General features: G+C 53.4%; 1 protein-coding gene across 2 annotated transcripts in view; it reads left to right on the top strand.

Annotated features, from left to right (window-relative positions):
* The window catches only part of LRSAM1 (leucine rich repeat and sterile alpha motif containing 1), a 42380-nt gene that overhangs the window by 17115 nt on the left and 852 nt on the right, over positions 1-24413 (top strand). The window contains exons 11-25 of one of the 2 annotated variants that reach the window (XM_066367110.1): positions 71-201; positions 3127-3156; positions 3554-3676; positions 4010-4149; positions 5075-5119; positions 8766-8836; positions 9792-9891; positions 11913-12000; positions 12396-12470; positions 13941-14021; positions 15402-15497; positions 17858-17956; positions 19221-19352; positions 20462-20543; positions 22974-23119. In XM_066367110.1, coding sequence (XP_066223207.1) covers positions 71-201; positions 3127-3156; positions 3554-3676; positions 4010-4149; positions 5075-5119; positions 8766-8836; positions 9792-9891; positions 11913-12000; positions 12396-12470; positions 13941-14021; positions 15402-15497; positions 17858-17956; positions 19221-19352; positions 20462-20543; positions 22974-23119 — 1439 coding nt within the window. Of the gene's footprint in view, positions 1-70; positions 202-3126; positions 3157-3553; positions 3677-4009; positions 4150-5074; positions 5120-8765; positions 8837-9791; positions 9892-11912; positions 12001-12395; positions 12471-13940; positions 14022-15401; positions 15498-17857; positions 17957-19220; positions 19353-20461; positions 20544-22973; positions 23120-24413 lie in introns of those variants that run through there. The other variant, XM_066367111.1, reaches the window with a different exon arrangement.

Raw genomic sequence — 24413 nt, 5'->3', positions numbered from 1 at the left:
GCAGGAGCTGGTAGCTCCGGGTACCCGGTCTGTGTCCTCCTTCCTGGTCAGCTTGTGTCATCTCTTGCAGAGTCAGGGCTGGACTACTACCCCCCTTCTCAGTACCTGCTGCCAGTCCTGGAGCAGGACAGCGCTGAGAACTCCCAGGACAGCCCCGATGGACCCATGGACAGGTTCTCCAGGGAGGAGGTAGCGTGGCAGGTAAGGTGCGCCTGCCTGCTGGCACGTGGAGAGGGGGCCCTGGGCACTGGGGGGACGCTCAGAGCTGCAGCCCCTGGACTCCTCCATCAGACGAATTCCCTCCATTCCGACCATGTGCTTAGATTGCTCTGACGAGGCCGGCTCCGGCCACCTCACCTCGCCTGTCCACCGAGCATCAGCTGCACCATGCTCCCCTCTGGCGTTCCTCTACTTTCCCCACTCACCTTCTCCCCCCAACTCGGTCTCATCCTTCCATTCTCGCCCTTCCATTCTGTTTAAACATCATGTCCTCTGAGAAGCCTTCCCAACACACAGGTCAGGTGTCCCGTCACCTGTTCCCAGAGCGCCCTGCATGTGTCCTTGGGAGCACTTATCACAGCTCTGAGTCAGACAGGAGGTGTCGTTCAGTGTCTGCCCTGCTGGATGCTTCCTGAGTGGGAACCATGTCTGCTTTGTTCATTGTTGTCTCAGCAAATACTGCTTGCCTCAGTGCCACTCACCGTACAGGACACCTGTCATGCTATCAGCTTTGTGAAGAAGTCAGACAGGCACACCTGTCAGCACCAGCAGCAGGCCGGCTCTGCCAGGTCCCTGTTCCATGCACACACGTGAAGTACAGGCACACCTGGGAGATATGGGTTCGATTCCAGACCACTGCAGTGAAACAAATATCATAATAAAGCGAGTCACTTGAATTTTTTGGTTTCCCAGTACATATAAAAGTTATGTTTGCACTATACTGTCATCTATTAAGTGTGCATTGACATTATGTCTAAAAAATGACCTGTGGTGGCGCAGTGGATAAAGCGTCGACCTGGAAATGCTGAGGTCCCCGGTTCGAAACCCTGGGCTTGCCTGGTCAAGGCACATATAGGAGTTGATGCTTACAGCTCCTCCCCCCTTCTCTCTCTCTGTCTCTCCTCTCTAAAATGAATAAATAAATAAAAATTAAAAATTAAAAAAAATGTACATACCATAATTTTTAAATACTTTATTGCTAAAAAATGCTATCATTTGAGCCTTCAGCAAGCCCTAATTTCTGACTGGTGGAGGGTCTTATTTTGATGTTGATAAAAATGCACTATTCGCAAAGTGCAAGAAAGCGGAGCATAACAAAGTGATGTATGCCTACATATATTTTTCCAAAGGCACAATGATCTGTAAGTGGGTGCACGGACGTGGGTCTGAGGATGATACATGGGGTGGGGGTGGGGGAGCCAAGATTAGGGCTAAGGGCCCTGGCCGGTTGGCTCAGCGGTAGAGCGTCGGCCTAGCGTGCGGAGGACCCGGGTTCGATTCCCGGCCAGGGCACACAGGAGAAGCGCCCATTTAGATTAGGGCTAGGAGTGCTCAGTGGGGACTTTAGTTTTTTTTGTTTTTTTTTTTTTACAGAGACAGAGAGTCAGAGTGAGGGACAGACAGACAGGAACGGAGAGATGAGAAGCATCAATCATTAGTTTTTCGTTGCACACTGTAACACCCTAGTTGTTCACCGATTGCCCTCTCATATGTGCCCCGACCATGGGCCCTCAGTGGACCAAGTAAGCCCCTGCTTGAGCCAACGACCTTGGGTCCAAGCTGGTGAATTTTTGCTCAAACCAGATGAGCCCGCGCTCAAGCCGGCGACCTTGGGTTCTCGAACCTGGGTCTTCCACATCCCAGTCTGATGCTCTATCCACTGCGCCACCGCCTGGTCAGGCGGGACTTTAGTTTTATATGCCATGTTTTAATTTTTTAGAAGGAGAGTATGTTCATATATTATCTGTATAATTAAAGATCAAGTTTTAAAACTTTACTTCTGCACTGGCTGGTTAGCTCAGTTGATAGAGCTAACAACTCTGCAAAAGAGTTAACCACCCTGATGTTGTGTGAAGATTATAGAGTCTATAATCATTGGGTCTATAATCTTCATACAACATCTGGGTTAGCATGTCATCCCGAAACACCAACGTTACAGGTTGATCCCTGGTCAGGGATAAACGGGAAGAGGCCAATGAACGCACAGCCATAGTGGAATAACCAATAAATGCTTCCCTCTCTTCCTTCCTCTGTCTCTTTCTCTTTCTTTCTCTCTTTCTCACTCTCTCTAAAATCCATCAATCAAAAAGAAAAGAAAGAAAAAACACTTCTACATCAGGATAGGAAAAATTCTATTTCCTTATAGGATGCTGCTTCTATAGCTCCAAGACTGGCTGGTCTCAGAGCCTGAGAGCTAACTGGGACCACTAAAAAGTGTGTGTGTGTGGGGGGGTGTTGATGTTTAAGCACTGAAGTCACTCATGCTCCTTAGGTTATAAACCTAAGCAATATGAAAATATACCCCATGAGTGGGTGGCATCCGACCCTGCAGCCAACCCCCAGAGGTAATCACCAGGCACTGACTTGTCTTGGCAACGACAGATCTCAGGGTAGAGTTTTGTCGATGTTGTTTTTACAAGGGGGATGTGAGCTGCACAGGAGTGAAAGATGGCAGGCACCTTTCTCTGTGGCTACACCCACATTCACCCCGTTTTTTGAAAGTTGTGTAGTCACCGGATTGATGCACCGTGACTCACTGAAGTAATCACTTGCGTTTCACTCTTTTGAACGATTCTGCAGGAATTTATGAGACAGCCCTGTGCATTTGGGAGTGCTGGGTGGGCCAGGGCTGGCACTGCAGGGGCGCTGTGTTATGACGACGCACAAGGGCCTCGGGCATCACACTCTGGGTCTCCTTTTCTGAGTACCCCGCCTTCTCAGGGCTGCATCCCCAGAACGGTCTTGAAGACCCTCCTACGGTGTGCCACGCCCCCTGGTGTCCACCAGAACCACACACACACTCACTCCACCCACCCCCACCCTTCTGATAATGTACTGTGGGTGGGCCTGGGAGTCGGAGCGGCGCCAGGGGGTCCGCCTTCTCTGACCATCGTCTTTTTCCCTCAGAATAGGTTTTCAGACTATGAGAAGAGGAAGGTAAGGAAATGCCTTTTGTCCTCTATCACTGTTCTCCATTAAAAATCTCAACAATTATGAAATACCCGAGGAAACAAGTCCTCCCTGCCTGTAGATGAGAGAGTAAAGCAAGGCTCTCCTCTTCCATCCATCGCCTCAGCACGCCCTCACAGCCTCGGTGGGAGGTAGTATCTCCACTTGACAGATGAGGAGACCGAGGCTCAGAGAGTTTGGGCCCAGCCCCAGGCTCCGCCAGTGAATAGTCTGTTTTGTCACAGTGGGGCCCGAGGGGGGGGGGTTGCTCGGAGTTAAGACCGGCAGCCTGCACTATTCAGAGTCGCGGTGGGATCACCCTGCTCCCATGTCCTGAGGCCTGCAGCACCTGTGCCCACAGTCACCAGCATCTCTGCCCTTGCAGGAACAGAAGATGCTGGAGAAACTGGAGTTTGAACGGCGCCTGGAACTCGGGCAGCGAGAGCATGCCCAGCTCCTTCAGCAGAACAACAGTCACAAGGACGGGATCCTCCAGACGGTCAGGGAGGTTCGTGAGGGGCCGAGTGGGATTGGGCCTGCCTGTGCCGCCCAGCCAGGCCTCCTGACTGCAGCCAGGGTCCCTCTGGTGTGGGAAGGCAGAGGGAGTAAGGTCTCACTCCCATATAGCAGGGCCTGGGGCCTTTACATCACCTAGCCCGGCCTCCTCGTGTGCAGTGGACACCTGGAGGCCTAGCTGGGGTGGACCTGGTTCAGGTCACATAGGAAGGACCTGTGGGATGGGGACGGGAAACCTACTCTAACCCCAGTCCCGAGCCCCTCGCCGCCCTCCAGCGTCTGGAGGGGTCCCAGCAGCTCAGGACCTCCGCCCGCCCTGCCGCAGGAGCAGTCCCGGCTGGAGCAGGGCCTCAGTGAGCACCGGCGCTGCGTTGATGCAGAGCGTCAGCGGCTGCAGGCACAGCTGAGGCAGACGGAGCAGAACATCTCCAACCGGATCCAGAAGCTTCTGCAGGACAATCAGAGGTCAGGCTCCTGGCCCCTGGCCCCCAGCCCCAGAGCCCTTCTCCCACATGATACCCTTGAAGGGGACCAGGATGGGGGCCCACTTCCCCCTCACGGGCTCTACTGCCTGAGGTTTCCATCACTAGGACCCCACGTCCATGCTGCCATCTGCACCAGCTTATGAAGACATAAGACTGACCTGGGCATGACCAGCTCTGTCCCCCGTAGGGGGCGGCCACTGATTGGGCCTGTGCCTCCCAGTTTCTCAGCCATAACATGACTGGATTTAACAAGACAGTTGAGATCACATCTGCTCCAGTATTTTGGGTTCCAAGTAACCTCTTGCGCAGAGATGACCGTTCACCCTAGAGGGAGATTTGCTTTAACGAATCCTGTGCAAGTGGGAGCTGCGGGGCAGGTCTTGACAGTGTTTGGGAGAGGGGCTGGATAGAGGAAGTCCAGTGCTTGGGAGAGGGGCTGGATAGAGGAAGTCTCTGTTAGGGTCCCTTGTGGGCAGAGTCCAGAAACGTCTTCTGTCGCTTCCCGGCTCCCCTCGGCTCTTTGGCATGCAGCTTCCGCAAGCCCTCACCACCGAGGGTGGCAGGGTGCTGCCATCTGCCAGTGCTTCCTGCGGGCCATGCCCTGTGCATGTGTTCTCACTGGCTCTTTACCAGTTCTCCAGGCAGTCTTAGTGTGTGCACATGTGTGTGAGTGCATGTGTGTGTTCTAATATGGTCCCCATGGCACAGATGAGGAACCGGGGCTTGGAGTTGTTGAGCAGCTGGCCTGAGGCCACAGAACCCTCCCTCAGTGGTGGGTGAAGAGTCCCCCGCCCTGTCCCTGAGTCCCCTCTGCACAGCCAGCATGGTGAGGGGGTGGTCCTGCTGGAAACAGGCCTGCTGGTGCAGGTGACCGCGGCAGGGACTTTTCATGGGTTTCTCCACAGGCAAAAGAGAAGTGCCGAGATTTTGAAGTCACTGGAAAATGAAAGGTAGGCGGTCCGCGCTAGCACTTTCTCAGCACGGCCTTCCCTCTGGGGACATGGGTTGGGAAGGGTGGCTTTGGGGTTGGAAGGTCTTATGATGCTGAAGGATTATGCCAGAAAGTTTTCTGAAACTACAAGGAGATTCAGCTCACTAGGGAATATTGAATTAAAAAGAATCACTATCTGCAGGTTTGTTAAAACACGTTCCTGACAAAACTTTAGATGTGGATAAGAATGTATAGATAAGGTGGGGAAGGCAGAAGAAGTTCCGGAGGGGGGTGATGGAAGGAGACTTGACTTGGGGTGGTGAACACATAATACAATATACCCACGATAGAGAACTGTATACTTCCAACTACCGTATTTCCTCATGTATAAGACGCACCTTAATTTTGGGCCCAAAATTTGAAAAAAAATTTATTACCCAATGAACTCAAGTTTTTGGGGTGTTTTTTTTGTGATGCATTCTATACATTTCAATTATATCAAATTGATTGCAGCTTTATTCAAATATTCTGTACGTTTCAGATATTCTTTAATATGTTTCTTCTATTATTATTATTTTTTTTTAGTCAGAGAGGGATAGGGGCCCTGGCCGGTTGGCTCAGTGGTAGAGCGTCGGCCTGGCGTGCAGGAGTCCCGGGTTCGATTCCCGGCCAGGGCACATAGGAGAAGCGCCTATCTGCTTCTCCACCCCTCGCCCTCTCCTTCCTCTCTGTCTCTCTCTTCCCCTCCCGCAGCCGAGGCTCCATTGGAGCAAAAGATGGCCTGGGTGCTGGGGATGGCTCCTTGGCCTCTGCCCCAGGCGCTAAAGTGGCTCTGGTCACGACAGAGCGACACCCCGGAGGGGCAGAGCATCGCCCCCTGGTGGGCGTGCCGGGTGGATCCCGGTCGGGCGCATGCGGGAGTCTGACTGCCTCCCTGTTTCCAGCTTCAGAAAAATACAAAAAAAAAAGAGAGAGAGAGAGAGAGGGATAGGGACAGACAGACAGGAACAGAGAGTTGAGAATCATCAATCGTCAGTTTTCCGTTGCGACACCTTAGTTGTTCATTGATTGCTTTCTCATATGTGCTTGACTGCGGGCCTTCAGCAGACCGAGTAACCCCTTGCTCAAGCCAGCGACCTTGGGTCCAAGCTGGTGAGCTTTGCTCAAACCAGATGAGCCCGCGCTCAAGCTGGTGACCTCAGGGTCTCAAACCTGGGTCCTCCGCATCCCAGTCCGACACTCTATCCACTGCGCCACTGCCTGGTCAGGCGAACTCAAGTTTTATTCATCATAAAATTCATACAACTCCTCACCACTGTCAAAACTCTCATCCATTAGCTTGTCCTCACTTATGTCTGATGACGAATCACTGTCTTCATATATTGCCTTGTCCTCAGTTCCATCTATGGCATTTGAAATGCCACAACCACTGTGTAAGACACACCTAGTTTTTAGACCCCACATTTTTTTTTAATGTGCATCTTATACATGGGGAAATATGGTATATTCCTCGTATAAAATTATTACCAAAATAAAAAAATCTACATTTCTAGGGGAAGAAAGAATTTGGTTAAATGAATTATGTACAAAAAAATAATCTGTAGCCATTTAGTATCTTGTAGAAGAATACTCCTTATTTAAAAAAAACAAACTCATGTAGTGGTTGTTGGGGGAGGGGGGAGAGGGTGTGGCGGGTCTATGGTGATGGACAATAACTGGACCTGGGGCTGTGAACATACAGCACGGTGTACTGAGGTGTGTTATGGGGCTATGCCCCAAAACCTGTTTGACTATATTAATCACTGTCACCCCAATACATTCCATTTTAAGAAAAGAATATTCCTTATTAAAGGGAACACAATGTATTGCTAAGCAAAGGAGTGGGGTTTACAGTCTGTCCTTTCTGGGAAACACTCTGTATGTTTCCCTGCTCAGAAAGCAAAAAGGCCCACATCAGTGGTTTACACCAAGTGTATTCGAGAGGTGGGAATTAGAGGCAGTGATCTGTGTTTTCCTGGGTGTTTTCAGTATTTCCCAGGTTGACCGCATTGAGGCTCACCGCTGTAGCAATGAGGAAAGGGATAGCTGGGAGGGACAGCACCCTCCCCTTCCCAGGTGTGAATGGGATCCCTCCGGGTTCTCTGAGATCCCGAAATAGGAGCGTGGACTTTGCTGCTGTCCTTATGCCCAGCCTCCTAGGCCCCTGGCCGCCTGGGAGGACCTCCTGTAGGGCGCTCCCACCGGGTGGCAGGGCAGCCCCGTCACCTCACCCACTTAAGTTGGGGTGCTTACCGTAGCTGGGGTGGTCAAGGCCAAGCTGAGTCGTGGTGGTGGCATCGTTAACTCAGTACGCACTGACCGTTGCCCTCTCTGCTGGGCCTGAGGTCCAGCGCCACACCAGCACAGCCTGACCTTGAGCAGCCTGCGGCCCTGAGCAGGAGGCAGAGGTGCTCAGACGGCACACGCTTCTTCCAGCGAAGCTGGACCCTGCAGAAGCATTCAAGGATCATCCCTCGGAGCCACTGTAACCAGTTTAGTGTGTGTGTGGGGGAGCCGGGGGCGGTGCTCACACAATGTAATTACCTCACTGTTTTCACTTATTTTTTATTTTACTTTTTGAATCATAGTGTGCGTTCAATACTTTTTTACTTTCATAGAGTATAGCATGGATGTATATTTCCATGCCAAAAACCTTTTTACTTGTAACAGCTATAGGGTATGCCACTGTATGACTATATTGTCATTTCTTTAATTAGCCCTCTATTTATGAACATTTGTTTCCAGTTATTTTGGGGGTTTTTTTGTTATTTTTTACAGAGACAGAGAGAGAGTCAGAGAGAGGGATAGATAGGGACAGACAGACAGGAACGGAGAGAGATGAGAAGCATCAATCATCAGTTTTTTGTTGCTACACCTTAGTTGTTCATTGACTGCTTTCTCATGTGTGCCTTGACTGCAAGCCCTCAGCAGACCAAGTAACCCCTTGCTTAAGCCAGTGACCTTGGGTCCAAGCTGGTGAGTTTTGCTCAAACCAGATGAGCCAGCGCCCAAGCTGGTGACCTCGGGGTCTCGAACCTGGTTCCTCCGCATCCCAGTCCGATGCTCTATCCACTGCATCACCGCCTGGTCAGGGTCATTTCCAGTTTTCAATAATTACAGATACTCTTACAGTGAATATCTTCTAAACATACCTGTATGCATTATGTGGATATTTTTGAAGGAAATGTTCAAAGAACAAGTGACAAGTATTGCCAAACTGCCGTCGCAACACCGTTTGGCCAGTTGACGCTCTTCTCCCAGTGCGCAGAAGTGCTCGTTTCACCACCTTCATGGCCATCACCGATGGTGATCAGTTTTCTTCATCTCAACTGATCTGCTCGGTGAAAAGATTTTACTTTCCTTATGTTTACTGGTCACTTATATTTGAGCCTCGGTGAGATGGCTGTTTGTGTCCTTTGCTCATTTTTCTAATGGAATATTTGTCTTTTTATGCAAGAAACTCTTAACTACAAGGCTGAAGGTAAACAGGGCCCCAGTGATGGTGCATGATATAGTAGGAGCACATCTAGATTGGCACATCAAGGAGGACCTCCTGAGGGAGGCGGTACATGTTACCTCTTGGAAATGTTACATTTGCTGGATAAATGGATGGATTGTTTTTCTAGAATAAGAATGGAACAGTTGATGGCCATAACCCAGGAGGAGACAGAGAACCTGCGAAGACGTGAGATTGCCTGTGAGTCCCTGGGGAGGGAGGGAGAGGGCCCTGGGAGCAGAGCTTGGCTGCCTAGGTGTCGGGGGTAGCTATCCCCGTCTCTGTTGGTCACCTATACAGGGTGCTGAGTGTTACCCCTCTGAGAGGGGAAGTATTCATAAAAAGTAAGAAGTAGTATGTTGAGTGTGATGATATTTTAATTTTTTTATCGTGGTAAAATATATATAACATAAAATTTATCATTTTAATCACTTTTAATTATATAGTTCTGTGGCAATAAGTGCATTATTGTCCAGCTATTACCACTACCATCTCTAGAATTCTTTTCATCTTGCAAAACTGAAACTCTGTAGCCATTAAATAACAACTCATCATCCTCCCCTCCCCCAGCCCTGGCAACCACCCTGCCACTGTCTGTCCCTATGAATTGATTACTCTAGGGGCCCATGTCAGCGGAATCCTAGGCTGTTTGTCTTTTTGTTGATTGGCTTCTTTCACTTAACGTGTGCTCAGGGTTCGTTCGCGTTGTAGCTTATCTCCAAATTTCCTTCCTTTTTCAGGCTGAGTAATATTCCGTTTTGTGGATAGACCGCATTTTGTTCATCTCTTCATCTGTCAAAGGGCACTTGGGTTGTTTCCACCTGTTGGCTATTGTGAATAATGCTCCTGCAAACATAGATGTGCACATACCTATTCAATTCTCTGTTTTCGGTTTTTTAATTTTTTTTTTTTTAATCCACAAACATACATTAACATGTGACTGGAAGACTATATATCAAAAGGTAATAATCTATCTGGGTAACAGATTATAGGAGATTTTGTGTGTGCTACTCAGTGATTTACACTTGGTCCATCTTTCAAGCTTAAGTTACATTTATAGTTAAAAAAAGAAAAAGATTTCTTTGGTGACCCTCAGGTAGGGGAGTGGGTGCGCTGCCCGCGGCTGCCCCTCAGCCCCGACCCCGTGTCTCCCCAGCTGCCATGCAGCAGATGCTGACTGAGAGCTGCAAGAGCCACTTCATCCAGATGGCCTACGAGTCTCAGAGGCAGAGCCTGGTCCAGCAGGCCTGTTCCAGGTAAGGCAAGGAGGGCTTCCTGAGCATGCACGGTTGTTGGGGCAGCCGGCTCTGAGCCCAGGAAATCCCCTCCCCGGCCACCCCCGCCTCGGCCGTGCTGTCAGAAGCAAATGGTGACTGGTCTTCGTGACTTTTCTAGCTGGTCCTCATGATTCCGTGTTGGGCCACGATAAAATGACAATACTTCATTTTATTGTGCTTCACAGATATTGTGTTTTTTTACAAATTGAAGGTTTGTGACAACCATGTCTCGAGCAAGTCTGTTGGTACTATTTTTCCTACAGGCTCAGATGGTTAGCATTTTTCAGCAATAAAGAATTTTTAGCCTGACCAGGCGGTGGCGCAGTGGATAGAGTGTTGGAAACCCCGAGGTCCCTGGCTTGAGCACATGGTCGCTGGCTTGAGCATGGGATTATAGACATGACCCCAGGGTCGCTGGCTTGAAGCCCAAGGTCGCTGGCTTGTCAAGGGGATTGCTCACTCTGTTGCAGCCCCCCTCCCCGGTCAAGGCACGTATGAGAAAGCAATCCATGAACAACTAAGGAGACTAAGGAGCCGCAATGAAGAATTGATGCTTCTCATCTCTCTCCCTTCCTGTCTGTCTGTCCCTGTCTGTTCCTCTCTCTGTCTCTCTGTCACAAAAAAAATTTTTTTTTTAATTGAAGAATGTCTATTGTTTTTTGATACAAAATGCTATTGCATACTTAATAGTTTGCAGAATAGGGTAAACATAACTCTTACATGCACTGGGAAATCCAACAATTCTTATGACTCCCTTTATTGCAATATTTCCTCTATCACGGCAGTCTGGAACTGAGCCCACCACCACCCCAAGGTGTGCGTGTGGTCACTACCACTTCCCATGCACTTCCTGTGCATCGGGCCTCGGCCAAGCCATGTGTGTTAGCTGTTGGGTCTCTGAGGGACTCTATTGTTACTAGCCCCACTTACAGTCACAACTCGGGCTCAGAGATGCTGTGTGCACACCCAAGGAAGCACAACTAGCAAGTGACAGAGCCAGGATTCGAACCAGGCAGTGTGCTCTTGATAGTGGTGCGCTCTTCATCGCCAAGGGTCCACACAGGGCGGGGCAGGTATGCTGGAGGGGACGGTGATAGGGTTGCCGTCGATGCTGCTGGCCACTCGGGGTCTGACTCCCCGAGTTCACTGCAGCACTGTGGGCTTGACTGTTGAGGGAGCCACCAGTGTTCGGCAGAGCAGGTGAGAAAAGCCCAGTCAATGCTCAGGAGCCCCAGATGGGGACAGGCCTGTCACCCTGGCTGGGTGGCCCAGCTGTCAGCCTCCCCTATGTCCTCAGGTTTGGGGCTTTCTCCAAGCTTTCCTTCATGTATGACATTGTGCTTAGGATCATGGGCGCTTCTCTTAGTAACGTGAAGTCTTGGGCTAGTCACGTTCCCTTTCTGAGCCTCAATTTTCACGTCAGAAAAATGGGGATAAATCACATACCTACCCCTAGAGTTGCTGTAGCACTAGTGAGTATTAATGAGTATGATATCTACCATATAGGGTCCAATAAATGACAGCTATGATTATGAAACAAACACCCTGAAAACCGAGATTGTACCCAAGTATGGACGTACATGAGGTCACAGGGTTTGGATTTTTGTGCCGAAATCACTAGACCTGCTCTAGGGGTAGAGAGCAGAGCGCCGTGCCAGTACGAGACACTGGGGTGGGGTGGGGTGGGGGTGCAGGTGTCAGTGCCCAGGAAGGATGCTCTTGAGGCCTGAGTGGCTCAGTCCAGTGGGAAGGTGGTTGAGAGGACCCAGAGATCACGTCTCCCAGCTCCTGAGACTCAGACTCCGTCACCTTCCGCCCAGGGCCCGGGTTCCAGACAAGCTCTGCATCTGCACCCAGCCTGGAGCACGGCCCCCAGCAGGCTCCCATGAGTACTGGGGAATGAATACGCGGTTTATCTCTATCTCCTCCAAGGCGCCTGGCACGTAGTAGGTGCTCAGAAAGTGTGGAGAGAGTAAATGAATTTGCTGTCTTTCTGGCAGCATGGCTGAGATGGACGAGCGCTTCCAGCAGATTCTGTCCTGGCAGCAGATGGATCAGAGCAAAGCCATCAGCCACATCCTGCAGGAGGTGAGCCCCCTGCCCAGGGCATATGGCGGGGTCCATGATGGCTTTTCTGGGGTGGCGCGTCAGAACTCTACAGGGAGCCCTGAACTAGAGAGCGTGGGAGCCCAACATGCTTAGTGCGCTTAGTACCAACCGTCAGGAAGAGAGGGGCGGGGAGAGGCCTCTGGGTGGTGCTATTTCTCCCGTGGGGCCCACCCCCCACACTGTGTGGGGGCTCCTTCATAAGGACTGAGCCGGCAGGGAGTGGGGTGATCACACCGTGGAGGAGGAGCCCACGAGAGAGCACCGCAGGACCTGCTTCTGCAGCCACGCCCACAGGCCTCCTGCTCTCCTGGTCTCCGCCGCCCTCGGGGAAGCAAGGCCGCGGGCCCTGCTCAGCGCCCTGGTCTCTGTTGCAGAGCGCCATGCAGAAGGCTGCGTTTGAGGCTCTGCAGGTGAAGAAAGACCTGATGCATCGGCAGATCAGGAACCAGGTGAGTGGGGTCGTGGCCCCATCCTGACCTGTCTGGTCAGTTTCAGAGCTGTGCACAGGTGGCTAGACCTGCCGTAGGTAAAGGTGAATCCTAGCTCCTTCCCGTGGCAGCTCAGCGGAGACCTCCCTTCCTCCCAAAACCTCGGTCAGGGGCTGTTGGGAGGTGCCCGGCAAATGTGACCTATCCTCACCATGTCCCACGCTGCCCAGGGCTGAGGGGAAAGGCAGCGTACAGCCTTGACCTCTGCGCCGACCACTCCCAGGTGGTCGGCTCACACCCCACTCAGCTCTGCACTGGGACAGATTGGATTTCCCACCTGCAGGAGCAGGGAGGCCCTGATGTCAGCTGAGGGTGACTTGGGCCGGGAGGGGCTTTCATCTGGGCCCCGCTGTTTCACCTTCAGGCCAGCCCCGCGCTGTGGCCTGTAGGCCGCCCGTGAGGTGGGGCCATCTGCTCACTGGGCTGTCCTGAGGGTGCGGTGTGCTGGGCCGGTGGAGATGACCTGAGCTTTCAGGCTGCGGGACGCTCATCGCATCATATTCGGCACACTTTGAATTTCGCATTTTGCATGTTTTTATTTTCTTTTTATTTTTTTTCTCTTTTAGCCAAAACCAACTTATCTTTTTATTTCCTTCTTTAATTTCAATCCCACATAGCTGGACATGAAGCTCGTTCCTCTGACCAGGGGGTGATGGGGACATAAGAACTTAGGGACAAGGGTCATATAGTCATAAGCCCAGGGTAGAGACTGGCTGTGGTGTCTGACCCCCTGGGCTAAAAGTCCCTGGTCACACCCTCAGGGTGTGTGGTGACCCTTAGACATTCTCACTGTGGGTGGTTTTGAACTACCAGGCCAGCTGTTCCCCTTTAGACCCCAAGCAAGCCACATCCCAGGGAAGACTCATTCACTTACCCGCTCTGTGTCACTGGGCAAGTTCCTTAACCTCTCTGAGCCTCACTTTCCTTATCTGTAAAATGAAAGCAATAATACCTCCTAATAGCCAGAGGAGAATTGGTGAACCGATACAGCTAAAGTGCTCAGCACAGGTCTAGCACAAAAAATCCTTAGTGAATATCAGCCACCACTGCTATTATTATTCTTCAGTCACTTCCACTACAGCTGTTCAGAGGAAGTGAGAGCACCGGGCCAGTAAGAGGCCGGGGAGAATTCCGTGTCTGCCCTTTCCTCTGGCTGTTCCGGAAGGAAAGCACCTTTGTTCTACAAACTTCTATTCAGCATTTACTCTGACACTGGGCCTGCGCTTAGATCTTGGTCAACAATCTTGACCAGGACAAGCATGTCCACACAGCGCCCCACCCCAAGCACTCAGGGCCCCTTCACTCCAGAGACCCCACCCCCAGAAAAGATTCTTAGACCCCACTTAGCCATCAGAGAGCAGTGGCACAGAATTGAGCTATGGTTAACATGAACTAAAAAAAAACAAAACCCCTGTCTCATCTTCTGTTTAGATTAAGTTAATAGAAACTGAGTTATTGCAGCTGACACAGCTGGAGTTAAAGAGGAAATCCCTGGACACAGAGGCACTACAGGTATGTAGGGCTCCCTGGGCCGCCCTGCCCTCCCCGGCCCCCTGGTGAGACCCCGCCCGGCACCCCAGCGCCTCTCAGCAGCTGCCGCCTCTCAGCAGCTGCCGTCCTCCGGCAGAGCAGGCCTCCTCTCTGGCTGTGACGTTGGAGGGCACCCCAATCCCAGCAGGCTGATAGGAGCGCAGGCCAGCTTTAGGGGTCGGGTCAACCTGTCGCTAGGCAGGAGGGTCAGAGGAAGGAGGGTTTCATCGCCAAGGCTCACCCAGGTGACATCTCCATCTCCGCGTTTTCTTTGTTTTGGAGCGGGGTGGCTGCTGAGCTCCCTGTCTCTTCAAGCCATGCTTCTGGGGTGCTGGTGGGCTCCTGGGCCGACCTTCTCTGGGGAAGGAGCTGTCTTGGTGTCCCAAGAATGTCAAGTCTGCGAGCTGGGTTCTGCCCCAGCAGTCTAGCTGTGTGACCTGGGTGGGAAGGGAAAACGTGGCGCCCTTTCTCTCCCCGGTACCTCGGTCTCTCCAGCTGTCCACGGGGGGCTGGGCAGCGGTGTGTGAGGTCACAGGCCCTCTACCAGGCTTGGAGCAGAGTCTTCTGTTCTCAGTGGAGAAGTCTCAAGTTGTCCCATGGGCTCCTCAGGGCCGTGAAAGGACACTGGGGTCTGCAGCCCTGGTCTGAGGTCAGCCACGGTGCGCTGTGTGACCTGGGGCAGGACACTTCCCCTCCCTGGGCCTCCATTTCCCCTCCATGAAGCGGAAGGACCCCTCCAGGCCCAGCCTGTGTCAGGGCTGTGAGAGGGGGCGAGCTGGCCCACGGAAAGCCCAGTGTGAGCCTGGGAGCAGTCTTCAGAGAGAAGGGGTCGGGCTCTCAGGGCTGCTGTCCAGAGGCACTTGTGCACCCCGTTTTCGGGGCCTCCAGGGGTTTCCAAGGTGAGAGGTGGGTGGAACACAGACACAAGTAAGTGAGGGCTGTGCTCCAGTTTGCGTGTGCACCATCTTTGTAGAGCCTTGCAGACCGGGGTGGGGCGACACACCAGACCCCCCTGCATGTGCTTCCCCCACGTGCTCTGCAATCAGTGAGAGGAAGTCAGATACCCAGGCTTGGCATTTCCTTTGTTTGCTGTTTCTTACCACTCCACTGACATCAGGTCTCGTTCCTGGCCGTCGTCCCCTGGGGAGGGGAGGTGCAGGCTTAGGAGCAGGTAGGGAGGGGCGGCCTGGGCAGAGGGGCCCTGAGACTGTGGGCAGCACCCTGGACTGATTCACGCCCGTAGTGGGCCCCCAGGTGGCCGCTGAGAACTGAGCGAGGGGGATGCTGCCACGACACCCCTGGGACGCCTGGCGCCTGCGGTGCTGAGCTTCCAGCCGCCTTGGATGTGGTTTTATGTTGCAGGAGATGATCTCAGAGCAGCGCTGGGCCCTCAGCTCCCTGCTCCAGCAGCTGCTCAAAGAGAAGACGCAGCGAGAGGAGGAGCTCCGGGAAATCCTGGTGCGTTGGCTTCTGGGGCTGCGCCCCGCGCTGTGCAGGGGCTGCTTTCCCTCAGTGCACACCGTTCTTAGAAACGCTTCTGTTACTCAGATCGTAGTTTGTCAGAGAAAAGACTGAAAGCACAGAGGGAAAGACTCACACTTGTGAGAGTTGTCTGTCACTAATGTTTTCGTGTATATTTGTCGAACATTGTGGTGCATATTTATAGCTACATGCATGCATGTGCCTTTAAACATAAAACAGTGCAAAAAACAAACAAACAAACAAAAAAAAACAGTGCACACCCCGGGTGACCAGCTCATGTTCCTTTATTCTTTTCATGTCACTGGAAAGAATATTTCTCTGTGTTCTTTTCATGGCTGCATTTGGATAGGTGATCATTGAGCCCGTGGCTGAGCATTTAGACTACTTCCGTTCTTTACTTTTTTTTTTTGTATTTTTCTGAAGCTGGAAACGGGGAGAGACAGTCAGACAGACTCCCGCATGCACCCGACCGGGATCCACCCGGCATGCCCACCAGGGGCAACGCTCTGCCCATCAGGGGCGTCGCTCTGCCGCGACCAGAGCCACTCTAGCACCTGGGGCAGAGGCCAAGGAACCATCCCCAGTGCCCGGGCCATCTTTGCTCCAATGGAGCCTTGGCTGCAGGAGGGGAAGAGAGAGACAGAGAGGAAGGGGGGGGGGGTGGAGAAGCAAATGGGCGCTTCTCCTATGTGCCCTGGCCTGGAATCGAACCCGGGTCCCCCGCACGCCAGGCCGACGCTCTACCACTGAGCCAACCAGCCAGGGCCCGTTCTTCACTTTTATAAGCAGTGATCGCTGGCCGTCTTTGTAGCTAAGTATTTGAGAACAGCTGAGCATTTCCCCAGGATGCATGCCCAGAAGAGGACTTGCTGTGTCTAGGGCAGGCCTTTTAGTGAGCCTTTAACAGGAATTGCCTCATTGCCTCCTGTTCCCAAGTGGGTTTGACCCTGGCACATCCTTGGGGTGGCAGAGCCCCGTTTAGGCAGGAGGCTGGGTCATATCCTCCAGACCCCATGTTCATCTGAGTGGTGAGGGCGGAGGCCAGCCCACCAGCTAGACTGGGAGGACCAAGCCTCTCCCCTGCTCCGACCTCCTCTGAGCTCCACCCGGGCAGGCCCTGTGCAGGGTTCGGAGAAGACTGAGGCCAGCTTCCTCCCGAGCCCCGCACGAGACCAGATGCTGTGTTTGTGCTAATCAGAAGCTGCCCTTCCCTCACGACGCCTTACTGCCGTCGTCATCTACAAACTGTAGTCACATGGGCATTGTGCAGGAGCCGCCACACAATGTGACCCTGTGTTCCAGCCCTCACGGGGCCTCGAGGGACTCACTGTCCAGGGGAGGAAGCACCACCTCAGCAGAACATGAACGTCAGGGTTATAGTTCCAGAAGAGAAGTCTGTCCATAGCCCAAGGCAGGCCAAGGCCAGAAGATGGGAGCCAGCTGGGCAAGGTCAGGAGTGACCACCAAAGGGCAGTCCGGCTCCCAAGACAACTGAGGAAATGCTGGTGTTGAACTCCTGCTTCCCACGTCACATCTGGCCCCCACAGTGTACCTGCCATCCTGGTGGGCCTGCCCACCCAGCTGTTCAGAGCACAGGCTCTGGAGCAAGACAGACCTGAGCCCTGGCCCTGACGCTGGGCAGCTCTTAGACCGTGGGCAGGCTGTTGATCTCTCTGAGCCTCAGTTTCTTCAAGTGTGACGCAGACCCAACTTCACAGTTGTGAGAATTGGGTAAGATGGCACCTGGGTGCACAGCAGTCTGGCACAGAGCGCTCCGGAGGCGTGAGTGGCTGCTGTCCATACCATTTGTTCGCTGCCCTGTCCCTAGCTCCTAGGACAGTGCCTGGCCCAGAACAACAACAAATATTCAAAGGGATATTTGTTGAATGACAGAATGAAGGAATCCATTTCAATAGCGTGTTTCTAGTGCTCCAGCTCTGTCAGAACGGTGAAGGCCACCCCAGAAGCTGGAGGTGTCCTCAGAATCCTGCATCTTTCCTGGCCTGGCACCAGGAGACCAGCCTGAGCTTTGTGGGAGAAGGCGGTGGCTGCTTAGGGCTTTGCTGTTCCCACAGCAGATGAGAAAGTGTCCGTCCCTCCCAGAGGAGCGGTGCACAAAGCAAGGTGCCAGGTGTCAGTAGCCCAGGGCCAGGCCCCCCGGCCGGCCGTGTGAGGTCTGTAGACCGTTCTCAGCAGTAAACCAAGGAGAGTGATGCTTCCTGCCTTTCCCGTTTCTGTGATTTAAATGACGCGGTGGCAGCAGCTAGGAAGATTGTAAAATACCAGATGCCGTCCATTGATTTGTAACTTAACAGTATCTGCTTCCTTTTTGGCAGACGGAGCTAGAAGCCAAAAGCGAAACGAAGCAGGAAAATTACTGGCTGATTCAGTACCAACGGCTTTTAAACCAGAAACCCTTGTCCTTGAAGTTGCAGGTAAGGACTGGGGGCGCCCGGCAGGAGGGCGCCATATTTCCGGTGGCTAGTAAGTATACCAGGTCCTGTGCTAGACCCCAGGGGGACAGAAATGCGAGAGAGGGAGGGCTCATTCTGGTGTGTGCAGCAGAGACCGCAGGCACGGTGGGCAGGCCTGCGGGGCATGCCAGCGCGGCGGGTGACAGTGCTGTGTCCAAACACCTGCTGTGGACAAGACAGATGTGGTCCTCTGTCTCTGTCACCCTCCCTCTCCCACATACACTTTTTTTTTTTTTTCAAATAAAAATGAAGTCTTTCTATTTATACTATTTTGGCAACCTTTTTCTCTTCACCTTAGTGAGGGGCAGTTGTCCAGGCCTATACATAGAGATGTCTTCACTGTTTCCAGACTCCAGCACGCACGTAGCATACGGATGAACCCTCATCTATAGTGTGTCCGTAAAGTCATGGTTCACTTCTTTGACTGGTCACAGGAAAGCAACAAAAGACGATAGAAATGTGAAATCTGCACCAAATAAAAGGAAAACTCCCAGTTTCATGCCTATTCAGTGCAGTTCGATGTGGGCTCACACACAGATTTTTTAGGGCTCCTTAGGGAGCTATCCCATATAGCCTCTACAGACTCGTCACTGACTGATGGCCTACCAGAACGGGGTTTCTCCACCAAACTGCCAGTTTCCTTCAACTGCTTATCCCACCGAGTAATGTTATTCCTATGTGGTGGCGCTTCGTTATAAACGCGCCGATATTCACGTTGTACTTTGGTCACGGATTCTAATTTAGTGAGCCACAGAACACACTGAACTTTCCTCTGTACCGTCCACATCTCAACTGGTATGGTCGTGGGCTGCTTTGCTGTATACACGGTGTTACGTCATCATTTGCACATGCACACATGCTGCCACATCATCCTACAGAAACTGGGAGGGTTTTCCTTTTATTTGGTGCAGATTTCACATTTCTATCGTCTTTTGTTGCTTTCCTGTGACCGGTCAAAAGTGCACCATGACTTTACGGACACACTGTATTTTAACGGTCCCCTCCTGGTGGGTACTTAAGTTGCTTACCGTTTTCAGGTTTACAAGTGGAGTGGCAGTGAACTTCCTGGACCTCTGTCTGTGTGCTCTCACATATGCATTTTTGTAGGAAAAATTCCAAGGGTGCATTTTACATCTTCTGTACACTCAGATCCTTTGTTTGCTGTGGTAATAAGGGCTTCTTGTTTCTCTTTCCACTCGTGGCGCCCTCGACTTCTCCTGGGCAGGAAGAAGGCATGGAGCGCCCGCTGGCGGCCCTGCTGGTGGAGCTGTCAGCCGAGCACTACCTGCCCATCTTCGCCCACCACCGCATCTCGCTGGCCATGCTGAGCCGGATGAGCCCCCGGGACCTGGCCAAGGTGGGCTCAACGGCCTCTCGGGGGGAGGGGAAGGAGGCGGGCTGGGCCACGGGCCCAACCTGGCCAGGGGTCAGCCCGTTCTTCCTGCAGTTCCTGGTCAGGTCTGCTACTAGCAAATGCCCCAGGGCCCCCCCCTTCCAGATGGCTGGAACACCTACTCCATCTGCCCCCAACCAGCAGGGCCTGCCCTGCATGCCTTATAGCTAAGAAGACTCAGGGGTGTAGGTCCTGCTGACCCCAGACCACCCCACCTGCTCAGATTGGATGGTCTTTACCTCAAAGGGTCAACGCAGGGCCTCGGAGGCCATCTGGTCCAGCCCCGACCCCACCCCTCAATTGTAGAGATCTCATAGCGGCAGCCCCGCCTAAGCCTGGCTACGTTCAGGTACATTGCGCTAGTTCGTCTGCTCTTCAGAGGTGACAGATAATGGCGACAGCGCGGTCTTTGCAGCGCTTGCTCGAGCCGGGCACCGTCCTGACTGCTCTCGCTCACTCACTCGTGACTCCTCCCACAACCGGGCAGGCAGGTGTCGTCATTGTCGTCATTTTTCGGACGAGGAAACTGAGACACACACTAGGGTGGTAATTTGCCTGAGGTCACACAGCAGAGCCAGGACTTGAGCCAGATAGTCTGGTGCCAGAATCCTTGCTACTGACCACTGTACTACACTGCCTGTCCCTAAGGGTTGTCCCTAGACGGGAGGGCTGTCCCTGGACATAAGGGCTACGTGGCAGCCATGTTGCCCGAGCTCAAGTGCTTGTGCCCTGGAGGCTGAGGTTGACTCTGGTGCCGCTGCTTCTCAGTAGCTTGGTCTAATCCTCGTGAACTGTGACAAAGGCCCGGCTGACTCGTCGTCATGAGGGTGATGTGAGGTCATGCAGGGAAGCACCTGTAAGCTGTGGTCGTTACTGCTGTTGGCTTCCTTTTGGGCCCCTGTTTCTGCCTCTCCTCACTGATGGGTGAGCCCGGGCGCCCTGGGCCCCGGTAGGCCTCCACACTTCCAGCCCAAGGTGCCAGCAGCCGAGTGAGGCAGTCCCTGTGGCTGGGTGCTGTATAGCTGGCTCCTGCCCGGCCTACGCCAATGTCTGCTCTTCTTGGACGGCTGCAGGTGGGCGTCTCGGAGGCTGGCCTGCAGCACGAGATCCTGAGGAGAGTCCACCAGCTGCTGGATGCGGCCAGGACCCAGCCAGGTACCGACACCTTGCTGCTTACATTTCAGGTCAAGCCCCAAGGGCTAGTTCTAGCCCCTACCAGGACTTAAGGCTCCCTCCTAAAGGGACAGGATTTACAAATGAGAAAAACAGGCCACAGTCGTTGGGACCCTTCTCGCCCTCGTCCCATGACCTTCCCTGAATCCACCCTACAGACACTAGGAACCACACACCCTGGGTCCTTGGAGCCGAGGGAGAAACCAGCTGTTCCCAACACCATGCCTGGGGCAGCCTGTGGTTTGTCCAGAAGATGCTTGTGACGGGTGGCGAAGGGGTGGGTGCAGGTCGTGAAGGCCCTCAGCCCTGGCAGAGGCCAGGGGAAGGGCGGTGCTGCAGCTGACGTACCGGCAGGCTTGGGGAACCGATCTCCAGTGCACCCAGCATGACCCAGGTGCTAGGCCTTGGCCGGCCACTTCACTTGGACCGTGTGTCCCCTTTGTCTCAACCCCAGCAGCTGGGCCCCGTTGTTATCCTCATCTGAGGGATGAGGAAACAGGCAGGGAGAGGTGAGCTCCTCTCCCGTAGCACCACACAGCTGGCACATGGCTGAACTGCTGGCTTTGCTGTCCCCTCGGGAAGAGACCAAGGGGCCACGACACGGGAAAGGACACCTGGGGTCTAGAACAGGATGAAGGACAGGGTCAGGGGCAGCCTCGGGGGTCGGGGGAGGAGGGCTGCTTGGGTCCGAGGCGGAAGCTGGAGGTGCCGGACCGGACTGCAGGGCTGAGGCAGGAGCTCGGGCTGCCCACTGGGAGGCGGCCCTAGGTCCCAGGTGTCAGGGCTGACGGCAGCTCCGTGCCGTCTGCAGACCCCAGCTTTCCAGCCAGTTTTACTCCAGGGACTGACTCAGCCTAAGGAAAGTTCTTTCCTATCCCGTAACGTGCAAAATAGACACCTTCCAGATGTTCCCTAGCACTGGGCCCATCTTGCTGTCAAAGTGGAGGTCAGGAAGAATTTGGCATTAGGGCTTGGGTTATTCCAACCCTAGCAGATGAGCCTCCCTCAGGAAGGAGTCACTCCGACCTTTTCCAGCACGGAGAAATGGCTGCCTCTCGCCGTCCCCCACCAACCCGGGGCTAGCAGGCATGCTCCCTGCTCAGGGCTGAGCCCCCTCTCCAGCTGTCCCTGCTGCCCGTGCCTCGGCTGCTCAGGGCTTCTTCCTGGCTGTGCCCACGCCGCAGGGAAGGGGGCAGTGGCAGGATTGTTCCTTCTTAGCTCCAGAAAGGACAGGAAATCCTCAGGCATTTTCCTACCAATTCTCACTGCTCCCAGGACTCAATATGTGTTATATTAAATATGGAAGGGCCTCTTTACCATGATGGTTTGGGGCACCCTGATACCCTGAGAGTGTCTAGTTTGTAATAACCTTTTCAAAATCTTTAAGGGTTTATCCCAATTATAAAGAAATACTGTTCTTAATTCAAACCGTAGAATAAATGAAACATGAACTGTGATCAAGATGGGGTCAGGGCTGGAGAAAGACTCAGGGACGTCCATGGCGCACAGTGCGTGCTAATGGAAGAGACTGCGTTTTGTACGGGCCCATTCGGGGAGAGACAGTCAGACAGACTCCCGCATGCGCCCGACCGGGATCCACCCGGCACACCCACCAGGGGTGACGCTCTGCCCACCAGGGGGCGATGCTCTGCCCCTCCGGGCGTCGCTCTGCCATGACCAGAGCCACTCTAGTGCCTGGGGCAGAGGCCAAGGAGCCATCCCCAGCGCCCGGGCCATCTTTGCTCCAATAGAGCCTTGGCTGCGGGAGGGAAGAGAGAGACAGAGAGGAAGGAGGGGGTGGGGGTGGAGAAGCAAATGGGCGCTTCTCCTATGTGCCCTGGCCGGGAATCAAACCCGGGTCCCCCACACGCCAGGCCGACGCTCTACCGCTGAGCCAACCTGCCAGGGCCCTCTCCCTGCTTCTTGAGTCCAGACGGACAGCAGCCAGCCTGTCTCCTGCCACTGGGTGGAGAAGCTGAGAGGCAGGCCCAGTCCACCCAGAGCCCCTAACTGGGGCTCCTGTGCCACAGCCCCACCACCAGGTGGCACTATGGCCTTGGGCAAGCGCTTCCCCTCTGAACACCAGTTTCTCATCTCTGAATGGGACAGAGCCCTCCTGCAGAGTGGCCTGTACGAGTCAGGGCAGGGGAGGTGTGAGAGGCCTCACTTAACCAGTGCTGCGACCCTCCCCACCAGCCTCCCAGCACCCCTATTATACAGACGGGGAGTGACACTCAGCGAAGGGAAATAAGAGGGTGTATGGTAAGGTAGTCCTTCCCCTGGTTCTGAGATCAGAGTGCCCCCCACCTTCCAGCTCACAGCCCACTCGGGCAGGCAGAGCCAGGGGCATCCCCTAGGGGCTGGGATCATTGGGAGTGACCCTGGCTCAGCCTCTGTCTCTGGTCCCCACAGAGCTGCTGAAACCACCCCAGGGCCAGGTCCTCGGGGCCCTGGAGCCCACGGCCCCTGAGGAGTTCCCGGAGTCGGTGAGGCCATCGGCCCCGCCCACGGAGGTGGAGGTGCAGACCTCGGAGTGCGTCGTGTGCCTGGAGCGGGAGGTAAGTCAGGGCAGGAGCTGGCGTCCACACCCCCTGCCGCCCGGCCTGCAGCCGTCCAAGCTGCTCGGGCAGCGGTCTTCCGAACAGTTTCCTAGCTGTACAAGTATACTGTGTTCATTAGAAATTGTGGAAAATACAAGGAATAAAAGTGATTCATGATCCCATGACCCAAATATGAGCAATGCTAAGATCATTTTCTGGACCTTTTTTTTTTCTTCAAAAGAGGTTTTTTTCCCAACTTACTAAATACATTAAGGAAATTATCCCAAGTCATTGAATATCAACAACACAGTTTTCTCTGAAGAGGCTGTTTTAAACTGTCCTTTAAAAAAACTAGAACCAAATTCACCCTTGCTGTAAAAATTAAACAACATAGTATATAAAATTAAAATCCACCCCTCCCTCCACTGTGTGATCCTACTTAGAAAAGGTGGCCATGTTAGAACATTTGGTCACTCTGTGGTCTTTACCAAACCCAGGGCAGGCTGTGATGCGGACAGACTCGTCGGTTATAAATTTAACCAAATTCCTGCTTTTGGGCCCCATAGGTTGGCCTCCAACTTCTCGCTATCACAGGGAGGGCTGCCCTGAACAGCCTTGGGGCTGGTTGGGAGCACACCCTCGGTTAGCGCCCGGCAGTCAACTCTGAAAGGAGGAACTGCTGAGGCGAAGCATGGACATGGCCTCTGAGCCATCACGCTGGACTCGGTCAGACTGAGGAGGGGCTGGGCAGGTGCGCAAAAAACACAAAAATTGGACACAACCCGGCCCCCCTGCACAGAGAGCACCACAGCGGTCAGCCCGAGAGGGTGTGGGGAGCATCCAGGACAGGTGACAGGTGGAGAAGACAGTGGCGCAGCGGGTAGAGCGTCAGGCAGCTTGAGTGTCAGATTGCTGGCCTGCGCGTGGGATCGTAGACATGGCCCCAAGGTCGCTGGCTTGAGCAAGGGGTCACTCACTCTGCTGTAGCCCCCTGATCAAGGCACATATGAAAAAGCAATCAATGAACAACTAAGGTGCCACAACGAAGAATTGATGCTTCTCTTCTCTCTCTCTCCCTGTCTGTCTGTCCCTATCTGTCCCTCTCTCCGACTGTTTCTGTCAAAAAAAAAAAAGGCAAGTGGGAAAACATCAGAGAATATAATCCAGTTTTATTTGAGAAAGAAAGGGGTGGGGCTTAAGGGTATTGATAGGTTTTTAACTAAATATGGAGAAACCGTGCCGGACTGGGTTCTCCTGCTGCGTGCGGCGTGTCTCTGGGATAGCTGAGTGGTGTTAGGCAACCACAGTGCTA

The sequence above is a fragment of the Saccopteryx leptura genome, chromosome 2 (genome assembly GCF_036850995.1).
Source record: "Saccopteryx leptura isolate mSacLep1 chromosome 2, mSacLep1_pri_phased_curated, whole genome shotgun sequence".
NCBI classification, from domain to species: domain Eukaryota; kingdom Metazoa; phylum Chordata; class Mammalia; order Chiroptera; family Emballonuridae; genus Saccopteryx; species Saccopteryx leptura.
This window is presented reverse-complemented; position numbering and strand designations above follow the sequence as displayed.